This window comes from Calypte anna, chromosome 3, assembly GCF_003957555.1.
Source record: "Calypte anna isolate BGI_N300 chromosome 3, bCalAnn1_v1.p, whole genome shotgun sequence".
Lineage (NCBI taxonomy): Eukaryota > Metazoa > Chordata > Aves > Apodiformes > Trochilidae > Calypte > Calypte anna.
The window spans coordinates 29315727-29333117 of NC_044246.1; the positions used below are offsets into that span (position 1 = coordinate 29315727).

A 17391-nucleotide genomic window follows, 5' to 3' on the forward strand; every position below is an offset into this window, starting at 1 on the left:
TCCCAGGAGAAACCCTTCTCCATCTCTACCTAGGATCATTATGGATTACACTTGAATTCCCATCACTATGGATATGAATTTTTCAAATACACATAGCTCATTATATGTGGTGCTGTTATGTATCTGTATAACCCACATACATATGTAATGTCTAATGTAATAAACATTCCTTTGAGATTCTGTATAACATCCAGAAGTGAGTGGATGATACAACTTCTATTCATTCTCTTTTATACCATGTGTGTCTGTGTCTCTTGAAAGGCTTCTCTTTTGAGACCCGAGGTTCAGGGGTTTTTTTGGGTTTTTTTGGTTTTTTTGTTTGTTTTTGTTTTGGTGTGTTGTTTGTTGGGTTTGTTTGTTTTTTTTTTTTTTTTTTGTTTTTTTTGTTTTTTTTTTTTTTGTCGTCTGGAAAAACTGTTGCTGGTCGCTATTGAAAGAGGCTGCGTAATCATTGATGGGTGCAAAGGAATTGTGTTCTTCCACCTTCCCACAATTTTTACTCCTGTTTTGTTCCAAGCCTAAATTTTGCTCATGACATATTCAGACTCTGGACTAGACTTACAACTTACTCATAAATTGTAGCTAAGCGTGCCCTGATACAAATGCTTTTAGGGGAGTAGGAGAGGGATTCTACCTCGGCACTGTTGTGGGAGCTGAAGTTCCTTCATCTTTCAAGCATTTTGATATTTGGAAGTGTACACCAAATCCTAATGCTCATGCTCTGCCACTCTAGCACAGGTAGGAGTGGTGGCTTTATGGCACCCAGGACTTGCCCAAAGATTATCTGGTATAGGAATATTTCTTGTTCCCAAATACCAGCCAAAACACCAAGCGTTAATCTATCCCCATGGTGATAAGCATATATTTTCACACTGAAGAGCTGTCAGAAAACAAACACTTGCATGTTAAATATCATTGAATATTGGACTCTGGTAGTTTACCAATTGGCTGATGTGGTGATGTTGAAATATTTTTGGATTGCAGGCTGAAAAAGCAGAAGGATTCATCAGACTTCCAGACTTCAGTGTGGACAGAGCAATTGAATGCAAAAAAAAGCAGTAAGTTGATCTCTTACCTCCAGTTTTGCATGTTTTTTACAGCATTACAAGAATTGAACCTCAGTAGTACCTGACAATGAAGTGGTGGTGAGCTCTTCTGTGTTGTATAAATAATAAGATGCTAGTTGAGCTACTGAAAGAAACCCATATTGCAAAAACAGTTTTAAAAATTCTTTGCCAGATGTGTTCTGCTCAAGCAATAAATAAAAAAGCAGATCACTATGATAAATTCTTGGTTTTTTTTCCTTTCTCTTCATTAACTGATTATGATGAGTTAGTTGTACTCTGTCTCAGGTGTCTTACCTTACAGGGGGAGGACAACAGTGGCACAAGTAATGCTACTCCCTCTGAGCTGGGACCATTATTTAGGATCCTGTGGTGCAACTTTGTTTAGCAGGGCATAAATTTCAAAATATTTTCTTCAACCTCTATATGCAGCACTGGCTCCCATTGGCTTTTGAGTACACTTCAAAGGTTTGGAGGGCTGTTGTTGCTGTTCAGAGTTATAAAGCTCAGCATGGTTTTTATTCTGTCTCCCCAGAGCAAGCTTTCATTCTTCTGTTCTCATGCTGATATTAGCTGTAGGTGTTCTTGAGACTGTGGGCTTGACTCTTCCAAAAAAAGGGGATAGCTCTTTTGAATATGGGGAGCAGCCCTTTGTTTTCTCAGAGGAAAGGTTGAGTCACACAGTACATGATCATGAGAAATTGTTGCCCTTCACTTCTGCAGCTGCTGGCTGTCAGTGACTGGAAGGAAAACATGTGCTTGTAACTTATTTGGAAGAGGTTAAGTTAGAAGAACTGTGAGGATTGACTGAGGCTGCTGGGGTCCAGTCAATGAGTGTGTGCTTCCATCCATCAGACAGCCTCTCACCTACTGAGGAACAAAAGAGGGAAGCCACACAGTCTTAGGGTTGGAGACTGTGTTTTAGGAAATAAAAAAAACCTCCTCTGAAAAATCTTACTGATGGATATTCAACTAAAAGCATAGCCTGGGGCTGAGATTGTCAGGTTAATTACTGTCATACCCAAGGACTACCTCCATTATGTCTGTTGCAAGCCTGCTGCCCAGTGTGGGACCTCCTAAACTTGTCTTGCAAAAGAGTGAAAAGTCAGTCCATATTCAACTGCTGCAGGACACTTGTGATTTTGTTGTATTATATCTCTTTTTTCTCAACCATCAGTTTTCCATGCTGTGGAGTCTTAGCCTGATTAATCACTCACAGAACCTGTACAATATCTAGGGTAATCCCTGGCTCTTTCCCTGAACCTTTTCCAGATTTATTATACTTTTCTGAGCTAGGGGAAGCAAAGCTGAAGACAGTATTCTAGGTGTGGGTACACTAAATTATATAATGGCCTAATCAAGGTCTCTGTTTTAATCTTCATTCCTTCTTCTTTAGTTCCTGTAGCTTATACCCTCTGAATAATGTGTGGCCTAGGAAATGAACTAAAAATACACAAGAGTTTTAAGGAAAGAGCTATATGGATGAATAATATAATTTGGATTAATATAGTGGAGTGAATATATATTTTAAATAATTCATTCAACTATTTTTTCTTTTCATATGTAAACTAGTTTTCTTCATATCTCTTCTGTTCTTCTTTTCTTAAAGTGCTATTAAGATCAGCCACCCACAGATCAAGACATTTTATTTTGCAGCAGAAAATGTTCTGGAAATGAACACGTAAGTAGGAGTGATTGGCCCTTTTTCCTTGTCTCATGCCTGAGAACTCCTTTGAAAATTCATTCTCTCACTGTCAAGTGACTGTTGACAAAAATATTCAAGGAATCATTCAGTCTATTTTGTTTTCTGATCACTGTATAGAAGGAAAACACTGCTACTTGTTCACTAATGACAGTGAAATTAGAATTGCATTAGCAGCCTTTGATACTAATCTTCTGGACATTTGCTCGTATAGATTCCTTTCCATTAGAGAGGCACCAAGATTTGATAGTAAGTTCATCACCTTGGGAAAAGTGAGGGAAGAAAGTAAAGGGAGGAAAAAGCTTAATATAGTTTGATTCCAGAAGTGATCTAGGACCAGAATATAATACTGTCTGCTTTCAGAGTAGCAAGCAAGGTAAAGAGGGGAGGGTTAAATGGATAGAAAAGGCTGTTTCTTTAATGTAAGTAAGCATTTACTTCACCACCAAACTATGTTACAGCTAAATGATCCTCATTACAGATCAGAAATTTTCTTTCCACATACGTCCATAAGAACAGCAGTTCATTCCTGCAGTTTTCAGTGCAAGAAGTAAAAATGGGTATGAAACTGCCATTTTAGAAACCACTGAGATATCGGAAGTAAATATTACTTGTTATTGATCCAGTTTTGGCTGATTTGGACACATCTCACATTTTCTTTGTAATTTTTACTTCATATTGTAGTCTTTTCACAATGTTATTGCATTAAATGACTAAATACCAGACACAAAAAATTAGAGTGAGCTCAGGATTTTAATCATGGCTTTGCTGCTGATCTTTGTGAGATTCTTCATAGGGCTCTGACTGTTCTTTCCCCTCTATAAACAGCAGACCTCATGGCACAACAGAAAAGAAGATGAGAGAATTTGTGTGACTTTCCCAAAGAAATATAGATACAGAAATGTATCTATACTCTAAATACTACAGTAGTGTACCTACATAGATATTTATTCATAAATTTGTACTCTACAGATGCGTACAAGTAAATACAGATGAGCATGTGTTGCCCTTTTAAAATTGAGCAGCACAGAGCATACTGGTGGGGAGATAATTTATCAGTTCCTGAATGGCAGCAGCTCTCACTGGATCTCCTGAAGAGAGTGAGATCTTGAAGCAGATGGGCTGAAGATGGCTGAGAATAAGGGACTGCTGGACAGGAATGTTTCTGAGAGAAGAAAGGGAAGGACCTAGGGAGAAGGAAAAGGAAAATGAGAGCTAATGGAGGACCTTAGCAAGTGCTAACCTCCAGTTTGGAGGCCAGATGGAAATTCTCAGTGTCTTAATGACACTTGTGAAATGTTTAGTCTCATGTGAGTGAGTGATTGAAATCTATGCAGGTGTCCCAGCTCTTATGCCCCTAGAATGATTTTCAACAAATTCCACTGCTCGACTGAGTTCCATTTTGGCTTAAAGCTAGGCAGCCTAGTGTTAGAACAGTTTCCACCATAGCACACTAATACTCATTCCTCACTGTTGTATCTGATTATGTTTTCCTTGGCAAGGTATAAAATACATGCATTTAATAGATAAAGTACACGCATACTCACGCATATGTCAAAACAGACTAAAAGACATCTGCTCTCTTGGCTCCAGTCCTGCAAACACATATGCATGTGAGTGGTTCCACTGAACTCACTGGGGCATTTGTGTGTCAAGTTACTGTTGTGCATAACTGCTTGATGGATCGTGACCTTTTGTAACTCTTCAAGCATATCTATCTATTAAATCAACAATGGATTTATTAATGCAGTTATTTGCTTCATTAATTTAGCATGTGTTTGCTATTGTCATGCATACATGAAAAGTAAATGTGTGCTGGCTGGCTGTGTGCATTTACCTTGCCAGTTGCACATAGTTACTAGAGATCTGTCTGACCTGGTGGTTAATGAAGTCCTGGATTTTTTTCAGCAAGCCTTTTCTTTTGTTAAGAGTTTTAATTTATTTAAAAACAAACAAAAAAAATCACTGTGTTATGAGAAACTGTTAGAAAAAAATTCAATAATCAACTTGTACAGAAATGACATTTTATTTTCTTGAACTGTTATGTGGTTCTATTGTTCATACTGCAGTCTAAAATCCCAGTTGACACTAATCACACTAGCAGATTTCTCATTGTTCCAGTCGAATCAAGATCAAGACACAGTGTTTTTTCCGAGTTATGAATCTTAGTTCCTGCCCTTCATACATTCCCTCATTAGGGCTTGAGTTTTCTGTCTGAAAGACCTGAGGTTTTTCAGTTGTTTATTTCTTAAAACCTGGATAGATCTGAATGACCTACAACACCACATACAAAAAGTATATCTACAGATTGTTTCTAGTACAAAAAAAATGCAACTGCATAGGAAGAGAAAGAGAAAAAAAACTGTTAATGGCTTAAAACAACACAGGAAGTAGGACTTACTAAAACCAGAAGTAAATAGGGACATAATTGTCAGTATACCTGCTTCTAAATGGCTTATATTCCTAGACTGTGCTGGGACAGCTTTGGCCAGGGCAGTTGACATAGTCTTCTATGGTTCCTATGTCTTCTGCTTCATCCTGGGTGTAAGGACAAGTGAAGAGCAGGACTAAACCACTGACACTGTGTTATAAAACACACACTTTTTCTTTAGCTTCCATGGATACAACTCCTTGGTCATTATTAGTGCTTTTTTTTCAGGATCAAGGAAAGATGTCCAAGGCAAGTAGTCCTCCTCACCACAGGGAGAATTAGTATCCAGGGAACTGGTGCCTTTTTAGAATATGATCTAAGAAATAGAAGGGAACTTTTAACATTAAGTCTTCAGGTTAATGAAAATAAGTGGGGTGATGTAGAATGCATCTAAAAGGGGCAAAACTGTGTCCAAACAGCATGCAACCATACATAACTTTATATTCCCTTTGTTTTAAACACAGGTGGCTAAGTAAGCTGGGAATGGCCGTAGTCCCTCAGGCATCCAATGGGAAAAATGAGGAAGGTATGGCTTCACTGTGAAACTATACCATGTTCTTGACAGTTTTTGCTTGCAGAAATTTTTGTCAGCTCTGTGCTTGCTTTTCCATTGTCAACCTGGGTCCATTTACCAACTGAGCTCAAAGAAATCACACTGGCACAGCACAGTGCAATCACAGAAAAACAAACAGTGGTGTGAAACAGTGCCACTGAGAGACACTCAGTCACCTGGTGAGGGATCTGTAATTATTTTTTGGCAGTTTGCTGGCTTGCTAAGCTTACCAAGTGTGAAGAGAAAGAGCTGTGCTACTCTGGGTTTCAACTGGAGTTGTGTTATGGCCTTGGAACTTGCTGGCTTGGATCTATGTAGACCTGTCCCTGCTGTCTCTTCCATTCTTGGGGTTTTCAACAAAGCAATGTTGGGTAGGGGTGTGGTAATGGTGCATCAAAGCCTACAGTTTCCTTCAGAGCCATGCCCAAGAGCTCATTATGGAATGAGTAATTTAAAAATTTCCCTAGCAACTTATTGTCTTAATTTGCACAGTGACCTAAAAGAAATTTTTGGTGTCAGAACACCTGCATTTGAGTCACAAGCCTGGGCAGGTGACAAAGCAAGTCACCTGTCAGAGCATTTGATAAATCTGCTGGTGAGCACACATGCTGGGAGCTGGTTAAGAATGAGGAGTGCTGTGGGAAGTATTATATTAGCAAACCAGCGATGGACTCTGACCCGAGGTATATGTAGCATCCTCTGGGCTTTTGACTCTCCAGTGCCTTTTTTTAGAACTTCTCAGGTTGGGCAGGAGCTGTCATTTTGAGGGAGAAACTTGTATTTGTGGTAGTATAGACACTTAGGTGGTGCAGCAGGTTTTGTTTAAATGTTCTTCCCTGTATCCCTTCTGTTGTTTCCCAGAATAAGGTTGTGGTTTTATGTCCAGACTTTGGACATGTAATTCCATTATTGATCAATTTGATCTGGCTCTGTTTTACTCTGGTTCCATTTTATACTCTGTCAATAAAAGCAGCTTTGGGGCTGGTAAACATATATGCCACTGGTTTCTGGAGATCCAGCAGGTCTCATCCATTTATTTGTTTTCCTTTCATGATTCCTCATTATTTCTTGTGAGGATACATGTTAATTCCTGTATCCCCAAATTCTTCCAAAATGACTGTGCCATATTTGAACTAATTTTTTAAAATCAAGACAGTCTGATAAAATTGGGATAAAGGGCTGTATTAAGTATTAGGCTGTGGAGTGGGAACTCTATGGTAGTTGCACTCATGGAGAAAAAGTCTCAACATGCTGTCCATGTTTTTGTAAAAAAGGATGAGACAGAAGATGAGGATGGTCAGAATTTTAGAAATGAAAGCAAATTGTTATTCTGTAAAGCCTCAAAAAATTTAGTATTGGTTGTGTTGGCTGAATTGAGAATTATAAACAATTCAAATGAATCAGCCCACTAATCCTAAATAAAATAAAATAAAAAGACAAAATAACACTGTCGTTACCCAGAGTCATATCTATTCTGCTGACCTGGTTCTCCCCTCTGTATCACACACCATAACTCTTCAGGAAGGTCTTGTCAATTTTTGTGTATTCATGTACTTTCTATGCATTTTAACATTTCCCCCCAGACCTCTGGCTCCCAAACACATTCCTGACCAGACCCCATTTGCTGTTTATAGTATCAGAAACATCTGTTGATTCTTTTTATGTTATTCTGTGAGCCTAAAAGGGGAGCTGTAGAAACAATAAAATCTTTACTAAGACTTATTCAAGAAGACCATTAACAAAACCTTAGAATTTGTTACAGGCCTTATTGCAGCCAGTGTCAGTCCTTCATGTTCAGATATGCCAGCATGCATTTCCAGTAAACAGAATGACAGTGATGCTATTTAAAAACTCCTATAGTTCTTCAAAGAGTCTGGGCAGAAAAAGTAATGAATCTCTTTCGGTTTTACTTTAACATCTTAGAAAATTTTCTGTCATCTATAAAATTCTTCTTTCTTAAAACTCTGTTCCCCTCACAATGTGTTTATTAAAATACCCAAAAAAAGTGAAAGAAAACTACACAGGTATTTAGTTAAAAGACGAGATACTCATAGCTGATTTCCCAATGACTGAGCTAACACACCGCTTTCTAGTAGTGTGGACCCACAAAGTCCAGCTCTTACAAAATACTTCCAGAATATAAATAACCCTCACCTGTTTGGGGAAGGAGCTGGATGCTTGCTTCCTCTGGAGAGACTCAGCTGCTCCAGGACATCACAAATGGGAAAGAGCCGGAGGGTCGCTTCCCCTGGAGAGAACCAGTTGCCCTGGGACATCACAAACTGCCATGTCCAGCTGGCAGGGGAGAGGCAGTGCAGAGCATCACCTCTCATGGAGACCACAGGGACAGCCTCTGCTCTTCTGGCAGCTACCGCTCACTTATGTTGTCCTCATTAAGCTGCAACTATGTCTTTGCAGCCTTCATGTCCCTAGCTCAGTGGAGTGGGGGTGTTATCATACTTTCTCATGTGGTATGGGGCAGGACCCAAGTATTTTTTCCTATAGAGGCCGGATATGAAAGGAAAGCTGGCACAAGGTGGATGATTCAGTAGAGGGAAGTGATTTTACCCTGTGGTTACAGCCAGGCCCTAGGAATAGGAGCCATCCAATTTACTGCCTCCCCTTTGCTGTGTCTCATTTTATCAATGATCACCAATGTATTTAATCCACTTTTGAAAAGCATCTGAGAAAGTGCTTTCAACTGCTACACAGGAAGCTGAAAGAAATCACTTGTCTGCATGTCTGCCTCATCTTGAGAGATACTGAGGCTCTATCAGCTTGCTTTCTATTTAAAAAATAAAAATGAGTGGGGTGCATAGTTCTAGAGTAGTGTGTTTATTTTTACTACTAGCACATTTTACTGCACATGTATTCCATACTGTGTGGCATACCTCTGTGAGTTCTGTGTGGTGATGGAAGACTCCCATGAAGCTGCTCTGTGATTTCCAAAGCACCATGGGAGTGATCTATTTTTAATAAAATTTTAGCCAAAACACCAATGCCTGTGCTAGTTCCAGGAAAAATTATGGGTAACAGAGATTAGAGGACAGCATCTACTACTTGCAGCAGGTCTCCCTAAATAATAGCACAAATTAGAGAGCCTTTCTTTTAAAGGTTTCAAAGGGAAGGAAAAAAACCCTTCCCAGATTCATTTGTGTAGCTGTCTAGAGCAGTGCCACCTAATGCTTCCTGCCATAGCAAACTAGCAATTTTGATTTAAAAAGGAAAAATATTGCCATGAAGTAAGAGACACTGACTTGTTATGGCATGGTACTTCAGCCTAGAACATCCTACTTGGTGACCTTTGGTTACCAGAATAACTGAGCATTGGTTTAACATTTTGCTTTTACATATTTTCCATGTCTGCCTCAGAATGCTACAGTGAAAGTGAACATGATGATACTGAAATAACAGACACACCATCTCCACCCTACACAGTCCAGCCACCACCCACTCCTTCGGTAAGTGCTAATTAACTTGTTTCTAGTTACAGCTGGAACAAAAGTTTCTTAAGTTGGTGAACCTTTGAGAAATAACCCAAAACAGCAGCTGTAAATGTTCTCCCTGTGTGCCTGTGAAATGAGGATACACTGACTGACCCTGTCCTGTGGCAGAGGATGCAGTTATTGCAGCCTTCACTCCTGGGAGGCTCACACTGCAAAGAACAGTTCCCTCAGATGGAGCTATATTTATCTTGCTGCAGAAAGGAATGTGTCTACCCCATACATACTCTATGCCATTTCCTTACTACCTTTTTAACACTGACATAGCCTAGTTTTTCATACTATTTTTTTTTCCTTTAGTCCCAAATCTTACTTCTTCTTGTTACTCTAGTAGCATCATCCATTTGTATGTCTTGGGGTTTTTTGGGTTTGTTTTTTTTTTGAGTGAGCTCTTCTTTAGACTGCTGAATTTGAAGCTGCTTTTGTGGCAGTAAAGACAAGTGAAGGGAAAGAGGCCTCTTCTTACAGTGATAAAATCAGTTCTTTTCTCTTGCCTCTGAAAAATAGACTATAATAAAAGAAAATAAACATCCTCCCAAAATCTATACTATTTTTATTCTTGCTTTATTTTTCCAGAACATTTCTTTCTGCCTTGCTTCTTTTCATAAATTGCAATAACGTACTTTGCACCCTCATGTGTCTAATTAAATTGACTTCCCTAGTTATTAGCTACTTATTACCCTATTAATCCTATTTATGTGTTGTTGCTTTTCTCAGCAATCTCATCTCCCTTCACATGTGCTTTAAGATACAAGGTTTACTTATTTCTGCGTCTAGAGATGAGTAATCTGGTTTGGGATGGTAATACAGCTGAAATAAGGAAACTTGAGTTCAAATTATTCCCTTCCCCATCTGAAAGTTAACATCAAGGGGTACAGAGTAATATACTTAGTACTAAATCATCTCATTGCATCCCATGGAAGGGAAGCCTCTGCTGCCTCATTGGTATGGTACATGTTCCTGTATGGCATGTTGAAATGATATCCAGTAGCTTAGGTGGGCAGAGAGGCAGGAATAAATTTGAAATATACAGATGAGATGGAAAAGCTTGCGTGGTCACAGGCAATAAATAACAAAAGGAGCTGCCACGCACAGGGTTGCCTGTCTGGCAATCTTTAAGTAGCTTGCATAGATCTGAGAGCATATGTCACAATGTTACCCACTTGATGGCTTCTGTTTCAGACAGATAAGTCTGACTGAATTCTTCACTTCCTCTCCTGAAATAGCTGTGTAATGTTAATTACTGTAAAACAACCCACCTGGCACCCCGGGGGATGCATGGCATTCACTGCTGTATAAAACATAATACTTTATTGCCTGTATTAACTGGAGGTTAAATGCAGCTGAATGACTACAAGTATTGGAGAAAGGGGGACCCTGGCAATACATCTCCAAGAGGTATTCTGGGCTGAGGGCCGATAATGAAGCGTCTTGAGTTTTATACCTCAGTGGCTTGGCTTTGAGAGGCTTTAGATGTCTTTTCCATCTGCTCACCTTTGGGTGATTGCCTGCATTTTTCCAGATGATGAGCTTTAAACAGGTGCTGTTTTTTTAGTTTTCTGGTTTTCTGGCTTCCTGCTGCTTGTCAGTCTGATTGCTGCAGAGGCGATCTCCGGTTGTCCCCTTTCCCTGTGCTCTTCTTGAGTGCTGGCCTCTGTGTTTTAGAAATCAACACGTAGGAGGCAGGCAATGGTGCATGTGAAGAGGGGGCCTGCCCTTCCCTTAAAGGTTGGTTTCCCTCCAGCCTCCATCTCTCTCAGCTGATTTACTTTCTACTCATCCCCAGCTTAACATCCCTCCATCATGGATGAAGGTTAGTATCTCCTAAGCAAAGCTAGACACCCTAGAAGTGTCTCTTAAGATAACCTCTAGCTGTCATGTGTCTCCTTCCTGTTCAGCTTGCTTGTGTGGTGGGTAGGGAGTACTTAGGTACCAGCAGAAGTGTGTGTGACTGCAAGTCAGTTATCTTTAAATACCCAGTTTAATGGCCCTTCCCCTCTGGACAAGTACTGGAGCAAGAAAACGACTGGATGGATTGGGAAAGCACAGGTTTCACTGTGAAGTCAGTTATAGCACTGGAACTCTTGGTTGGGTCAGCAATCCTGGTTAAACATTGCTTGTTTGTTCACTGTGTAGTTTTTGAACCAAGCTATTGAAGTCCCAGATGTAAAAGATTTGGCTAGATACCCCTTTTGGAATACCTTCTTGAATCTCTTCAGATTGCTACAGCAACAGACACTCATCCTAAAAACCCATCTCAGCATCAAGAGTGCCACAAGCATTGCCTGTGGTTTGGGTTCTTTTTGCCTGGGTTTGTTACTTTTTATTATTTTTACTTTTTTTTTTTTGAAGTTGCACTTCTTGCTCCCACATGTCAAATTGATTTTGCAAAATACAAATTAGGAGCTATGCACATTATGGAAAATCAAAATAATGCTGTCTTAAGTAGAAAGGTCTCCAAAACTCTGGAGGTCAACTCTAGACTGAAAACTATTAGTATGGAAACTAATAGCAATGCAGGTGCAGGCTCTGTTATGTGTTGGAGCAGCAAAGGTTTTGCTCTACTTCTAGCCAAAGTTTTCACCCGGTGTTCTGTTCTCTTGGGTACTGTGGAAGAAAAAAAAGCAAGTGAAGAACAAGTAACTGAGCATCCACATTAATTTCTTCATATGTGAATTAATTTACAGCTCAAAACCCAGCAGCTATGTTGAGACAATAGATTGCAGCAGCCCCAAAAGACCATTTGAGGTGTTTCATGGTGATAATTTTTCCTTAAAAAGTGCCTATAAACTCATTGATCTTCAATGGAATCCTAATAAACTGCTGGCTTTAGAAAGCTTATCTGCTTTCTAAAATGTCTCCAAATAGAAATTTATTATTATATGGATAATTGCAAAGCTTCCAAAGGAACCATTCAAATAAGCTAAATATTGGTCATGTAGAGAAACAACATTCTGACAGTCATCTTTGTTCTCACCTATTTTTTTTTTATTTACCACACAATGAAAATGAAAACAAAAATATATACCAGGGTATTAATTCCAGGCTAGTACCTTTATTGTGTTACCAGCTTGATTGAGTTTCCCTAGCAATACATACTCAGTAATTTTCAGTAGTTCCAGTTTAGTCATAATTTGTTTTAATCCTTACACAGAGCTTTTCTACAGATGTATTGAGAACATAAACTTGCCAGAATTGTGGTCCATCTGATTCTGGCACTGTCCAGCAGATGATTTATTGGCAGAAGAAGTAAATTTCTGCAGTAGCAGATACAAGAAATCTGATTTTCATACAGTGATGATCTCATCAAAATTTCTGATAGTTTCTGCTAAGAATGTCACTGTAAGGCTTTGTCTCCCTTTGTCTCCCATTACTTTATTTTTTTGCTGTCAATTAATAATCTTTCAGGTATTTTTACTTACATTTGTGCGTTTATGTATATATAATGTGTGTATTTGACTCTCTTGGCTTGTCTTCTCAGTGGTTTTAGGTGGCTAAGAAGCAAGCTAGTGCTAGTTCTTACTGTGTAAGTTGCTTTTTTGACCAGATACTACTACTCAATCCATGTAAATGCCTGCTGTCTTTGAAGACCCAGGGATCTATTTGCTTGTCTGGGAAGATAAATACTTTTCAGTATTTTTGTTCTTTCTCTCAGCCTCTCTTCACATTAAATTGTGCATCTATTGTACCCTCTTTTATTTAACTTTTAGCTCAATGGTGACTCCTAGGTGTCTCTGAGACCTCTCATTAAGGCAGAGGGAAAAGTACACTACAGAGTGATATTTGGGTCCGTTTCTAGATTCATGTACTGAAGGATGAATCTTAGCAGGTGAACAGCTAGCACAAATCTTGTACCATTACTCTTTTCTTGCCCTCTGCCCTAGGACTGTCTTGTCTTTCTGCCATTAACTTGCCATCATCAAGCTCTGTGTAAGGATTAAAACAAATGATGACTAAACTGGAACTACTGAAAATTACTGATGTGAATCTATAACATGTAGAACCTAGGAAGAAGAATAACTCAATAACTTGGAAATATTTTTTTTCTTCCCCCCATTTAATTTCTGGAAAACAGGACCAACAGAAGTCTTCTTTCATGTCAACTCTGTCAAGTGAAGCGTCTTGTTCCCTCTCTTCTCCTGAAAGCACTTTCAACTCCCAAGAATCATCCTCTTCCTTGACATCTAAAGTGATTCATTCTGAGAGACAGTCTTGGCTTGACCTAGTTAACAGCTCTGCCATGGAAGAAGGTGATCAGCCTTTAACTTTCTGCGTGCAGATCCACTCTGATGAACTGCCAGACATAGACTGTGGAGATGCAATAGAAAGCCAGGATATCCGGCTTTCCAAACCCAGTGATGGAACCCAAAACTGTATTTTAGGTCTGGAAACAAATTGTCTAGCCGTGCCAGATGCAACAGGACAGAGATCACTATCCAAAGGTGAGCTAACAAGACAAATTTCTGCCTTCAAGCCATAAAATGTGGGAGTTCAGGGATTTTCCTCAACTTCCTTTCCCCTTCCTTCATGTTCTTCACTTAAGTTTTCCAGTGGCACATAATTTATAATAAATATTTTCTTTATTGTGCATTAAATATATAACATAGTTTCTAATTGGTAAGTACCTTTACAGTTTTTCTCAAATTTTCTCTATATGTTAAGATTGTAGCCTCTGTATAGAATTCTAACATAGATATAATTTAATAGGTAGCATTTTCATATCTGTCTTTTAGTAGTTAGGACTGAATCAAAATTTTAAGACACTGTTAGCAAAATGGAATACGTAGAAAGAGGTGAACATGGAGTCAGGTCAATTCTGTTTTGAAAATAGAAGCACTTGCCTTTACTTCCAGTACATAGTCCCTATTTGTTTCATTGAGCTTCATTGTAACCAAGAGGAAACAACTGCAGTCCTGATTCAGAAAGTCCATTATGACTGGATTTGTTTAAGCAAATGGGTAGCTGCATAGATATCATCCTACTGGAATGTACTGCTAAATTGAAAAGGTGGCACAATTCCAGAACTTGGCCATTGTTACTATTAATAACTCTCTGTAGAGGGGCAATGCATCTTGCCTTTTGAGCAAATCTTCTTCCTGTATTATAAACACTTGAAGCATAAAAAGCATTTCTTGCATACAATATGCTGAAATGAGAAGACACGCAGAATGAAGTCTAGAGAGTTGAAATTCTTGTAAAGAGCTGAAGTGAGTCCATTGCTGGAAAAGCTGTTTTGTCTCTGTATGATGCAAAACAAAGTTGCATCCAAAAGCTTAGCCTGAAGGTAATGTAAAGAGGGGACAGATGAACAGGGCACTGAGAGCTGAGTCTCATAAATGATAGTATAAGACACATTGGCTACGTTTTCAATCCCTTTTGTTTTACAGATACCAACACCTTTAGTTTGTCATGTTTTTTTCTGTTTAAAAAAAGAAAAAAAAAAGGAAATCAAGTGAAGTACGGATTTTAACAAATGTGTAAATTAATTTCAGAATGTTTTGCACTCAGCTTCATCTTCTTGACTGCTCTTTTAGAGACATCTGTAGCCATGAAGATAAGTGGGAAGTAAAACCGAGAGTAAGCACATGTACTATTTCAATGTGGTGGAACAGAGTGGATGTTCTGAGAGTTCCCATGGAATCTAATACCCATAAACTCTGACATTACACGTAGTGAAATGGCTAGGGCTGACAGAAATGGGGTACCGAATTAACATGTCACAAAGACAGAGTAAATGCACTGGCTTTTGTAATTTAATCTTCTGGGATAAATTTGACCAAGTAATGCCTTTGGGAATGGTTAATAGATACATTCAGGTGGTTTGTTGGAGTGTAGGCAGTGTATGGCATGGTGTTGTATAGATCCATTGGAACAAGATTCAGTAATTGCTCTTCAGACATCTAAACTTTTGCTTAGATTATGCTATTCTAGTGTTGTCAGCAATCCTGTAATTGTGCATAGGTTAATGTTTTCCATCATAATGTAAGGATGAGAAGTACTTTTATGGATGGTCAGAGAATTAGCATGATATATTCATAATAATTTAAAGCACAGTTTGATTGACTTAGTAATACATTACCTATAAAAATGGGATTAAAATATAAATCAAGACATATTTTGATATATACCTGCCATTCGCAATGTGGTTTAATTTTCCCAGAATTAGTCCTGGAAAAATGAGTCCTTCCATTGCTCAATGCTTAGCTGATGGCCATCAAAGATCACAGAAGACTTCCATTCTAACCACACCAGTGATTTCTGGAATTCCAGAAATAGATAATTTAAATGAGACAGTCACTATGGAAACTGTATAACCTCACTAGTTACTGTCTGCATAGTAACTTGTTGTTGAGCAAGTAAGATGTACACATACACGCATTTTTCTTTCCAGTATCAGCCTGTGCAATATAGGAAGGGGATGAAGAGTGCTGATGTGTGGGGCTTTTGTACTTCTTTGTGCTCCCCCCACTCACCCTTGCATTGGCCATTGGAAAAAAGGAGATTAGTGAAGCTATTCCAATTTGAGAATGAGGTGGAAAAAAGGATTAAAGTAAAGTAGCATTTCAGTTCCGAATGAAACTTATCAGAAAGGATGCAAATCTGATTCAGTGGCTTATTCCCCAACAGTTTCCCACTCCAGGTAGTTACTAAGGATGTGAATGGAAATGAAGTGGGTGTAAAATCTAGCTGCAAAACCTCATGGTTTACAATAACTATCAAGAACACCATTTTTATATGATGTGAAATAAGAATGCATATCTCAGTGGTTTGCTAGTGCAATCACATTGTTTTCTATGTAATGCTTATGAATAGTGCATTTCTGACAGCTTGTCATGTTTTGGAGTAATGGGACTGTGTCCAGAAGGAGACAGGTCCATCTTGCATTGGCATCTGACAGTCAAGTTGACCCTGCTGTAACCAGAACATTTATGGGATCTTTTAATTCACTCCTCACAGAGCTTTCATGTGTGTCCATTCTCTCTCCTCTCTGGGAGGACAGAAAAAAACCTGTCATGCATTCTGCTGTGTGGCTGCATTCTGCTCAGTAAAACCTCAGAAGGAATCACTGGTTATAGTTGATAGCAGCCTAGAATAGAGGTCAAAGTCTTCAAGAACTGAAGAGTTCACTTGTGCTGGCAAAAGTCAGAAACTGAGGCCAGTGTGAGAAAAGTTGATGCCTAGAAGGAGGAAAGAGTAGCTGTGGCTTTGTGGGAAGAGCTTATCTTGAAAATACAAATTTAGTGAATTAACTAGTGAAGAAACCTCACTGATGAGTTAAAAATGAATGAAAGGCTTCTCAGAGATAAATGCATGAATCTCTGTAAGAGAAACAATAGCTTCAACTAAATGGTCATAGATTATTTTTCCAGTGAAAATTGTTTGAAGAAATCTGCTAAGCAACTGTAAGTGTCTGGTGCAAGGAGATGTACCATATGATATTTTAATTATTTTTTCAGCCCCTATTAGTTATGCTATGACCATTCTCAGCCTTAATTCTCAGAGATGATTAACTGGGGAGAGGTTATGTACCAGAGGGTAAAACAAAGTTACAAAAAAGAGCCTTCTCTTTTGAAAGCAGTTCAGCCTTAGGTTTCCTTTTATTTTGTGAATGTATTTAGTATTTCCTTGTTGCAGTTTGCTACATGCACAATGAAAAACGATCCAAAGCTGACTGTGACACAGAAAACATGAAACAGTTTAGAGTACAAACATCTACCTGACTATGTGGTCTGTATCTAAAAACTGGCCTTGCCCCATCTTGAATGGTGAGACATGTTCTACAGCCAAACTCCATTCTTTCAATTTCTTCTAGCAACTACTGGACCAAAAATTATTTGACTACAATGCACCACCACCATCACCAAATAATATGATAACAAAAGGAAGCCATAGAAACTGAGATCTCTCTATAAGAGAAAAGGAATGTGTATTTGTATTTATTTAGGGTTCTTATACTGTAATAATAACATCCTTCCTTGCATTTCCTGAGGGTTTTATGATCAAGTGAAATTAATGTGTCTTGGCATGGAATTTTTTTGCTTCTGTTTTATTTATTCTACTTTAACTTACAGTTGCTGGTAGAAGACTGGTGTGTGCCAATACTTTGAAAAACCTGGAAAGATTTTCAAATACCACTT

The 17391-nt window shown here is 38.7% G+C and overlaps 1 protein-coding gene across 1 annotated transcript in view; it reads left to right on the forward strand.

Moving 5' to 3' along the window:
* The window catches only part of IPCEF1 (interaction protein for cytohesin exchange factors 1), a 41044-nt gene that overhangs the window by 14069 nt on the left and 9584 nt on the right, over positions 1 to 17391 (forward strand). The window contains exons 4-8 of the mRNA XM_030447518.1: positions 985 to 1058; positions 2674 to 2745; positions 5662 to 5723; positions 9123 to 9211; positions 13329 to 13695. Coding sequence (XP_030303378.1) covers positions 985 to 1058; positions 2674 to 2745; positions 5662 to 5723; positions 9123 to 9211; positions 13329 to 13695 — 664 coding nt within the window. The remainder of the gene's footprint in view (positions 1 to 984; positions 1059 to 2673; positions 2746 to 5661; positions 5724 to 9122; positions 9212 to 13328; positions 13696 to 17391) is intronic.